Source organism: Anas platyrhynchos, chromosome 5 (assembly GCF_047663525.1).
Source record: "Anas platyrhynchos isolate ZD024472 breed Pekin duck chromosome 5, IASCAAS_PekinDuck_T2T, whole genome shotgun sequence".
NCBI classification, from domain to species: domain Eukaryota; kingdom Metazoa; phylum Chordata; class Aves; order Anseriformes; family Anatidae; genus Anas; species Anas platyrhynchos.
In genome coordinates this window covers 1,569,273-1,579,190 of record NC_092591.1, presented here as the reverse complement: position 1 = coordinate 1,579,190, position 9,918 = coordinate 1,569,273, and the positions used below count along the sequence as shown (strand labels likewise).

Sequence of the window (9,918 nt, the reverse complement as noted above, 5' to 3'; positions counted from 1 at the left end):
CTCCTGGGGGGCTCCCTGTGCCCAGCGCAAGGCGGCCGCCCCAGGGCAGGAGGTGAGGAGGCAGCAGCGGTTACAGGGCAGGACCAGGACAGCTGAAGAGGTGGCAGCTGCAAGGCCACCTGGAAGCAGGTGTACTTACTGCGGCTCAGTGTCAGACCTTTGGGAAAGCAGAACCCGGCAGTAGACTGAGGAACGCCTGACGTGCTGATTCATTGGGCACCGCAGCACACGGGACGTACCCGCAGGTGGGCTCCTTCCCCTCCTCGCCGCCTGCCTGCCTAAGCCAAAGCGTTCTACTTTGCTGAAACACTGCAGCAATTATTTTAGAAGGCGTTTTGTTATGCACCTGAGCAGCAAACAGAAACCAGCCCTGCCCCCAGAGCCACTGGCCCCATTCTGCCCCCCAGCCACTGAGTGTAGCCCAGCAAGGACGGCGCCTTGTGCTAAGGCACACAGCAACAGGAGTGGTCCTGGCATGCCGAAAGCCCGACATGTCTGTGAGGATTTATTTACAAATTTACAGTGACTCAAAACTCAGTAAAGTGCAAGTGAAATAAAACAGCCTGAGGCTCCCAGACACCCCCGTGTCTCGCTCCTCAGCTCCTGGTGGGCGCGTGGCTTTTCCCCCTGGCGCAGAGGCTGTCGGGCAGCAGCTGCACGTCGCAGCCGTGGTGCAGGTAGCGGAAAATCTCCTCTGCCTTCTGCCGGCTGACCTGGGCGCCCGTGGCGATGTCCAGCGGGGAGCTGTAAGGCAGCACAGCGAGGGCACCTCAGCGGCAGCTCGCCCCACGGCAGGTGTGAGGGCTGCAGCAGGAATGCCAGCACCGCTGCTGTGACCCTTCCTGGGTTTCTGAAGGATCCCAGGAGACCCCAGCAAGCCCCGAGACAGCTGCAGGGAAACCAGGAAAGGAAAAGGAGCAGCGGTAGGGACAGAGGAAGCAGAGTCTGTGTCATAGCCCCCGTGTGCTCAGCTTGGAGAGACAGAAGTGCATCAAGGACAGGGCAGGGCTGATGCAGAGACAGGACAGCTGGGGGGAGCTCTGGGAGTGAGGTGCAGGGAGGCTCGCCCAGCCCAGCACGAGGCACAGAGAAGGGAAGGGAAAGGCAGGCCATGAACTTGCCCCACATTTCTGCTGTTACCTGTTGATCATCTTCTTCACAGAGCCAAAGCGGTGGCACATGTTGAGAGCAGCCAAATAGCTGATGTTGGGAATGCTCAAGTAGAAGTTGAGCTGCTCCTGTTTGCGCCCCTCCACCTCCACTGGCACGCTGATAGCGGCGTTTTTGCGTTGCTCCACCAGAGCCAGGTCTTTCAGCAGACTGGCAGTTTCCTCCTGGCAAGAACTAAAAAGAATTCGGACCCCAGCCTGGACCAAGGCTGAGAGCACGCCATCATAGTACTGCGTCCTCTGGAAAAACCTCGACGTTTCTCCTGCAGTCACAACAAAGATCAATCTCACTGAGTTGTCTCTGAGTCCTGAATTACCGTGAGGAAATGCAACGTGAATCATTTACAAAGTAAATCAGATCAAAGAACCCTGCTAGGAGAATTCACAAAAAGCAAAGTGATGGAAAACTTGTCAAGGAAAGGAGGTTGGAGGAGCTGTGGGAGCAGGGTTTCCCTGGTTATCTGAGAGGCGGAGTTTAGGAATTAACAGTGAAAATGTAAGTTAGATACGGAGATCCTTAGACTGGAGGACTGAGAGGAACACGTACGTGGCACGTGATGAGCAACAGGACAGGCCAAAGAAAGCAGAAGGGGCTTTGTAAAGCTACAAAAAAAAAGAAAAACTTGAGGTCTGTCAGCTGAGAAATGAGCAGCATTCTAGAAACAGTGTAATGAGAAAAACTGGAGAAAAATGATGAAAATAAATGACAGCGGTGGTATAAAAAGGCAACCCAAACCAAACAGCTTATCTACAGCCACTGCACTGCACACAAACACCCTCCCTGAGGACCAACAATTTCGGGTCCAGTTCTATCATTGCTTTCATATCTGAACTACCAATAATTTAGTTTCTGTCACAAAACCAAAGCTCCATCTGCAGCAGTTCCATTTCAGTCCTGACGTTTTACCTCCTGGCACACCTGCAATTTAATCGAAGCTGCGAGCAGCAGATTCATCATCTGCGGAGCAGGTGCAGGAGCTCACACTTTTTTCAAATGGCACCGAGAACAGACAGCATTAGTAAAATACTTCAACTGCCTAATTTGGATGTTATGTGTAAAACAAATTGCTGATCAAACTGTAGAGACTAATTAAAGAAGTCTTGAATTCTCCATGAGCATTCAATCAAGTCAGGAAGGATTAAAAAAGGTGTCTTTGAGACTCGACCCTGTGCTCTGTGACAGAGGGAACAGCTCAGACTTCCTGAAGGAACTCTTTATAGAGGTGCTCTCTTGTCTTTTTCTAAAAACTGATTTCATTCAGCTGCTTATCTTCTGCTTAGTCCAGCAGCAGCCATGGCAGCTTTCAGTCCTTACATTTGGAGGCAGATTTAACACGGAGCGTGGTGCGTTCAGGCCAGCCACTGTTCTCACTGGCTCTACACTGGGAGAATTTTTCTCTATGAGTTACAGACACCACTCACTAAGGCACTGCTACAAGAAGTATTTTTCTTGACTTCTCCACTATTCTATTGCCAAGCGTACACAAGATTACGCTGCTTCCTTCATTCTGCTCTTCTTACCTGCTTCACAGAAATCTGTCTTGGAGTTGTTGTTTTTTTTGCACGTTATTAAGGTCAGTTATTAACGTTTGAGTTAATAAGCTTTTCCCTGTTTCAGTAATTAGTAAGGTATCCCTATGGATTCAGTTCTGCATCTCTGCCTATATTAAGTGCTCAAAAGCAAAACAAATTGTAATGTTCAGCTTGTGCCCTTATTAATACAATACTCCTACAGAGGCTGAAAAAAAGGTTTTTGATCTAATTTCGGTCCTGTGTTACACAAAGCCAGAGTGGCCACACACACCTTGAACAGAGAGCAGCGTGCCCCCTGCCACTGCCCCGGGAACACCTACCTGCCTTAACCCTGTCCTTCTCCACAATCACACATATCCTCTCAAACATGCCCTGCAAGCGCTGGATCCGCTGGGTGACTTTACTCCTGTTGACAGAGTTGAGCAGTTCTGACTGGAATTTCCTTTCCACTGCCATGCGGTTGCTCACGATGTAATCGCTGCTGCTCAGGGGGCAAACCTGCACCTTCACCCCGTGAACTGCCTTCAGGGAAGAAATGACATCTGCTCCGGAGGAGATCTCCCGGCTGTCTACCAGAACGCACAGCGCAGCTTTTTTCTCCACAGTGTCATGTGGAAACAGAGCCGTGGCTGAGGAGGGTTTTGTGGAAGCAGCAGAGGATGCAACTGAAGTGTTCCTGCAGGGATTCTTCAAAGAATTCTCCGCCTGTAAATGCTGAAAAGCACACAGTAATTCTGAGATTGTGCAGAAGCATAGCGCCAGAGAATGACATGCCACTAAAAGATACACTTCCCAACACTGATGCTTAATGGATGTTCTTTGTACCATGGATTTTTGAAATATCCAACGAATAAAATCTGTAAAAAAATATTTTTGATGTTGCAAAACATAAATAAGTTCAGACTAAGACTTTAATCCCCTACCAAAAAATCTCCCCAATTAGTTCAGCATCGAAATATTTAGGAGTTTGTATGACAAAAGCACGCAGCCTTCACTAGCACAAGTTCAACAAAAGACAGATAACGTAGATGGCAGAAGTCAGGCAGAAAAGCACAAGAGACCGGGAATCCAACCTCAGACTGTCTTAATTTCGGACAGTGAACACTGTTCTGTAACTGCTATTTGAAATGGATCCATGTTCCTTCATGACCATCAGACTCAAGACAGCATCTAATTCCCCATTTTTATTTTTTGACTGCTAAGACCCCCTCCAAGTTACCTGCGGGTACAAAAGCTCCCGATACCAGAGGGAGGTAATGTAAAGCAGGACCAGTGGGACGGACCTGCCCCTTCATACCAGCAGCACACTCACTTTTGGTGTTGTGTTGCTGACAGCCCTCAAAATAACACTACAACAGGACAGGTTCCCCCCACGTCAGACTCTTGAGCAAAAGGTGAGGTGAGAGGAAGGTCCTTGCTTTGAATCACCACCCACCTCAGCAGGAGCCTGCAGATCCTCCTTCCCTGAGTCACAACTGGCGGCAGCTGTTGAGGGGCGCCTGGTCCTGGCTTCACGTCCTGGCTGAAAATCCAGCATTTCAGATACTGAAGCCTTCAAGCCCAGCAGTATCTCACTCTTTTTCTCCACAGGCTGAGGAACACTGTTTTCCCCGGTGACATTTTTATGCTGCACAGAAGAGACTGAAGGCAATGACTTGGGCAGCTTAGCATTTTCCTGTTCTGTCCTGAAACAATCTGTTTTCACGGGCTTTTCATTACTGACACTCGTTTCTTCCCCGCTGGAATCACTGAGAACAATAATCCGGGATGACTTCCTCCTTTGCCCTGGGACAGAGCAGTTCTGTTCCTTCTTGGCCAGGTTTAATTTTTTCCTGCAGCGAGTGAGGTATTGCTGTCTCCCACTAGTAAAACTCTCATTGTTTAAGAGATCAAAATTAACACATATTTCCTCCTCACTGGATTCACTTCTCCTGCATGGCTCCTCTTCCTCCTCTCCAACACAGAAACTATCTTCTGCGTAAGTCTCATCTTGCTCAGGAATCTGGGGGGTTGAAAAAAACAAATCCAGTAAGTTCAGAAACAATGTAATGACTTTGCTCTTCCTCTCAGTAGGTGTTTCTTATTTATCCAGCCCATCCCATGCAGAGGCACTACAGGACCCCGGGCTTCTTACACCTCACCATGATGCTCTGCAGTTCCTGAGCTACGTCCTTGGAGGGCCAGAGGCCCTCTGTACTCAAAAGATGTGTCTGGCAATGCGCACACACTGAGATTTCAGTCAGGCCAATGTTTTATCACCAGGAAGCTTGTAAAAGGAATATTAATTGTAGTATCACAATGGAAGCAAGACTCACTAGCTAATAATCCTACCAAAAAGGTTTGTATTACAGACAGGCAGATCTCCTTCAGGTGTCTCTCTGCACAGGGCTGAAGGACTCTGAAACCCCATGCTTGCACACTCAGGTCATGTTGCACTTATGCACAAAAAACAGGCAGATTCGGCAAACAAATTATAGTACCACCTATATAACATGAACTCTGCAGCATACATACAAGGCTTGCTGACGGAAGCTCTTTATGGTGGTGCCTTTATGATTTTTAAAAGGAAATGCAAGTTCAAACTTTGTGTTTTCAGCAACCCCCTGTCTCAGAAGAAACAGTAGAGCTGACATAATAAGGCCACGCTGCTTGGAAACTGGACTGCATGTGTTCTTATCTGTTTGTTAATAATCAGTGTACACAGTTGTGCATTAACAACAAACAAAAAGTAATTTATCCTTTTCATCAAATGCACTATAAAAACAGGAATATAGGATACAGAAAGAAAACTCAAGGCAGTGGGGTGATGGTGATAAGGAACCATCCTGTGATTCTGTTTTTCCAGGTCATTGATTTATTTGGTCTCTATAAAATAGAGGGAAAATTAAAGACTAAATAATTAAAAAATACGGTACAAATTATTTGTGTTGTGTGATGCATGAAGAGCGCAGAGTAAAACATAACCAGAAAGACAGATCTTGTAGGGAACATCTCATCTGAGTGCTGCGCAGAGCTCGTATGGAGGGTGAGCACAGCCAACTGTGAAAGAAACTAAACCAAGCTGGGAGCAACCAGAACGAGTTCACAGTTTGAAAGAAGTCATTATGATAACCCAGCAATGATTCACTGGCACTTCTATGAATACAGAGAATTTGTGCATAAATGTTAGCGTATGCCAGAGGGCAAGAGCTTAGGTAAAGCCTGCTCTGGAGTCATTTGTGCTCAGCGGTTACCCCACGGGGCAGCAGCACAACGTGGTGCCCGGGGACCACGTGAAGGCTCAGGCTCACTGAGGGCGTCGGACAGCAAGAGGCACCCTGGCAGAGAGCTCAGGAGCAGCAAGAAGCACAGCTGTGAGAACAGAGCCCAATACTTGGCCTGACTGAAACCTTATTGCATGTGCACTAAGACACCTCGTACGCTCCCAAAACACCAGTTTGGAACCAGCTGTGAGAGAATGAAGCAGCACACTTTACTGTCACACACAAGCAGAATTTCCCAAGGACAGCCGTCGTTTCACCTCATACCTGTGAGAAGATCGCCGTGTTGTTGAAGGCACGATGAACCATTTTGAATCTATTCCCAAGAGCTGGACTGCGCACAGATTTCAGGTAAACTCCTCTCATCTCAGAGTCTGAATTAAAAACAGAAAATTGAATAAGAGAGTACAGTACTGTTAAGGATACATTGGATACATTTATCTTTCTTTATTATTAAATCATGTTTTCCATGAACAATTCCTTTCAGTCTTCCAAATCTGAAGTTCTCTATACACCTCTGAATATCTCAAAGCAAAGGAGTAACTCTACCCAGCTTGCAATTAGGAAGAGCTGACACAAAGGGTTTCTCAGCTCTGGCTGCTCATAGCAGCGAGAAGGGCTATGGTAGCCACAGCAAACTCAAATCAATCTGTTATCCACATGGCAAGGCTTTCCCAAAACAGACACAACTGATGTCAGAGTCTGTATGAGACAGGTGTGGGGATTTCAGACTTTCAGCAGAGAAGGAAAATCCTCAGCAACACCTGGGAAGCTCTTAAATGGTATTAAGATGATTCCATCATGCAAATATCCCAGGAAAATCAAGGTTTATAAGCACAGGAATAAGAAAATCTTGGCCAAAAAAGAGCTTTACCTTCTCAGCTCTGCCAGTGTCAACACTGTAATCTATCTTTAAAATTCATATTGATATTTCACATCTAATTTTAGGTCTCTTTGTATGAAAAGACCTGAAAGCTTCAGAAATTTCTAAGTGAAATGGAAAATTCTGTTTGCCTTCAGTCACACTGGTGTATGCGGGGTTGGCTGATTCAGAGTCAGAGGGGAACTCTGGCCTCCATGGTCCCCAGAGAACTCAATCCAGCTTGCACAAAGCTATGGCATAGCAGAGACTCCAGTGAAGATCTGCTACATAAGAAAACCAGGGGAATACAAATAGAAAAGGTACAACAGGTGGAAAGCACCTGATTTACTAGAGCTGAGATTGCTACTAATTGGCTGACACAGAGCAACTGACCGAATGGCTGTGCCTCTCACACACCGCTTGCTAAGCAGCACCTTACCTTAAAATCAAAAAACCTCCATCACTCACCATTTAACACCTGTGTGACCTCTGCATCATCATTCAGGAACTGACAAAGTGAAGAGTTCAGCTCGTTCTCTGTATCTTCACCCTCATCAGACGAAACACAATCTGCATCTTGCTGGGACAGCTCAGCTTCGTCATCTAAAAACTGCCTGGCTGCATTCTAAAAAGGGAAAAAACGCATCCAAATGAATTTTAGCTAGACTCATTGATTAATGTCATGATTAACTATTGTTACATATGAAAACTCTGATTAAATCAGTTCACCCAGCTGCTCAGATCAGCTCTGGGGCTCCCAGCACAAGAAGGACAGGGACATGTTAGATCGAGTCCAGAGGAGGCCACGAGGATGCTCTGAGGCTGGAGCCCCTCTGCTGCAGGGACAGGCTGAGGGAGCCGGGGGTTTCAGCCTGGAGAGGGGAAGGCTCCGGGGAGACCTCCCAGTGGTCTTTCAGTGCCTAAGGGGCTGCAGGAAACATGGGGAGAGACTTTGTCAGGAGATGTGGTGACAGGACAATGGCTTTAAACTAAAAAACTGTTGATTTAGAATAGGTATTAGGAAGAAATCCTTCCCTCAGAGGGAGGCGAGGCCCTGCCCAGGCTGCCCCAGGAGCTGTGGCTGCCCCATCCCTGGCAGTGCCCAAGGCCAGGCTGGATGGGGCTGGGGGCAGGGGGCTGGGGGCAGGGGGCCCTGCCCATGGCAGGGGCTGGGATTAGATGGGCTGTGAGGTCCCTGCCAACCCAAACCAGCCTGTGGTTCTGTGACCACTGATGCTAGGCTTCTGTCTGGAGTAAGAATCCATCACACGGGAAGGTGATGTACAGAGCACGATGTGCAGGGAACTGCACAGCACACGAAGATCTGTCCCACCAACGCTGCCGGTGAGGCTGGCTCCATCCCGCAGTGCTGCCGGAGGTCTGCACGCTGCGTGATGCCGTTAGCACCAACAAGGGCTGCAGGCAGAGCTTACTGACTGACCTACCCCAAACCATCAGGTTATTGGTGACTTATAAATCTTGTTTCACTCCTGTCAGCTAGGAGTTCCTCACAAAAAGCTCTTTTGATTTAGAAGTGCCGGATTACTCTGAACTAAAGTCTTGGAAACTTCAGGTGCAGACTTCATGCTGGTTTGAACTTCTCTGATTGAAGATTGTTTGGTAAATTCGTTAGACAATGAAACTCATCCTTAAAAAAACGCTCATTCATGGATGATGAGGCACTTCACACTTGAACTTCAGCATAGAGGTGTGCTATAAACGTAGATGCTGTGTTTCATAGTAACAGGCAACAAAACATTCAAAAAAATGTAGAGAACAAAAGGAAACCAGGGCAATGTTTTGTCAGAGATGCTTTTTTTAAGCTTACTTTTTCTCTTAAAATTTCAGCTAAAGCTGCTATCATAAAACCTGGAAAAAATCAGCATTTATCTCATTTTCCCTGGACGAATGATAGTTTGCCTTCAGAATATTTCAGATGAATACTGTACATTTTGTTTTAGCACACAGATGTGCTACGATAAGAGATCTCTAAGATTTTTTTTTCAATTCCTTGCTGTTAACTTACTTCTTTACACCAGGTAATAAGCCTGACTGACAGGCATTATTAGCAGTTCCTTTTCTAGAAGAGTTTTGATTATTATAAAATGCATCGGAGGTCACCCGCTTACAGGAAAGACCTCTCAGTGCTACTGCCAATTAGGCTTAATCCCTCTTACTGGGGGAAGACTACGCAGAGGACAAACCCTGCAGCACAAATGGCACTATGACACCAGAAACCAACAGCCAGGAGTCTTGTCACACTTCGGAAACAAATAGTTATCAGGTTTTTAGATTGCCTATTGACCCTTGTTCAGTGCCAGCTGGCTATTTGGGTCACCCTGGACTTCCTAGGATCTCAGTTAATTGCAGATCACTGCTGCACTTACAGCTCCATTATCTGCAGCTGCGACACGACACCTAACTGGGGGTGGATTGATCACAGTGACTGTGATGTCCTGGATCTTCTGTGAATCCAGAAATCTGACATGTGTATCACCACAAATGTTTATCTAAGATAATACGTGAAGGCAGGGTAGAATTTCTTAAGTATACAGGTAACGTACTCTCTTTTCATGAACCTTTTGATCCCACATCAATAAAACATTTAAATAAAATAGAGAAATAGATTTTTCATCTCCCTAATTCTTTTTCATTCCAAAATATAAAGTATTGATACTATAGGAAAGTCTCCATAATGAGGGTTATCTTTAAAACAAAGCTGCACCAGGGGAATTTCAGACTAAGTATTATGAAAAATTTCTTTACCATGAGATTGGTCAAACCCTGGAAAAGGCTTTCTGGAGAGGTGGCTGATGCCCCAGGGCTGTTAGTGTTCAGGAGACATCTGGACAATGCCTTCAGTAACATGCTTTAACTTCTAATCAGCACTGAAGAGGTCAGGCAGGTGGACTTGATCTTTGTAGGTCCCTTCCAACTGAACTATTCTAATTTTAATTCTAATTCTAGTATTAAAAATATGCAACATAATGTGCCCTGGAGTCTGGATTACTGTAGTTGTGGAAACGTTATCTATGCATATTTAAGAGCTTTTCTACTTAATATGAGTGTATGATTCTGGCCCGGCATCTTCTCC

General features: G+C 46.4%; 1 protein-coding gene across 3 annotated transcripts in view; it reads right to left on the bottom strand.

Moving 5' to 3' along the window:
* Window positions 1–465: 465 nt before the first annotated feature.
* The window catches only part of FANCM (FA complementation group M), a 72,386-nt gene continuing 62,933 nt past the window's right edge, over window positions 466–9,918 (bottom strand). For all 3 annotated transcript variants that reach the window (XM_027458277.3, XM_027458279.3, XM_072038044.1), the window contains 6 exons: window positions 7,293–7,449; window positions 6,230–6,336; window positions 4,138–4,704; window positions 3,023–3,416; window positions 1,141–1,432; window positions 466–744 (listed from right to left, as the gene is read on the bottom strand). In XM_027458277.3, the coding sequence (XP_027314078.3) occupies window positions 597–744; window positions 1,141–1,432; window positions 3,023–3,416; window positions 4,138–4,704; window positions 6,230–6,336; window positions 7,293–7,449 (1,665 nt within the window). In that variant the 3' untranslated portion in view covers window positions 466–596. The remainder of the gene's footprint in view (window positions 745–1,140; window positions 1,433–3,022; window positions 3,417–4,137; window positions 4,705–6,229; window positions 6,337–7,292; window positions 7,450–9,918) is intronic.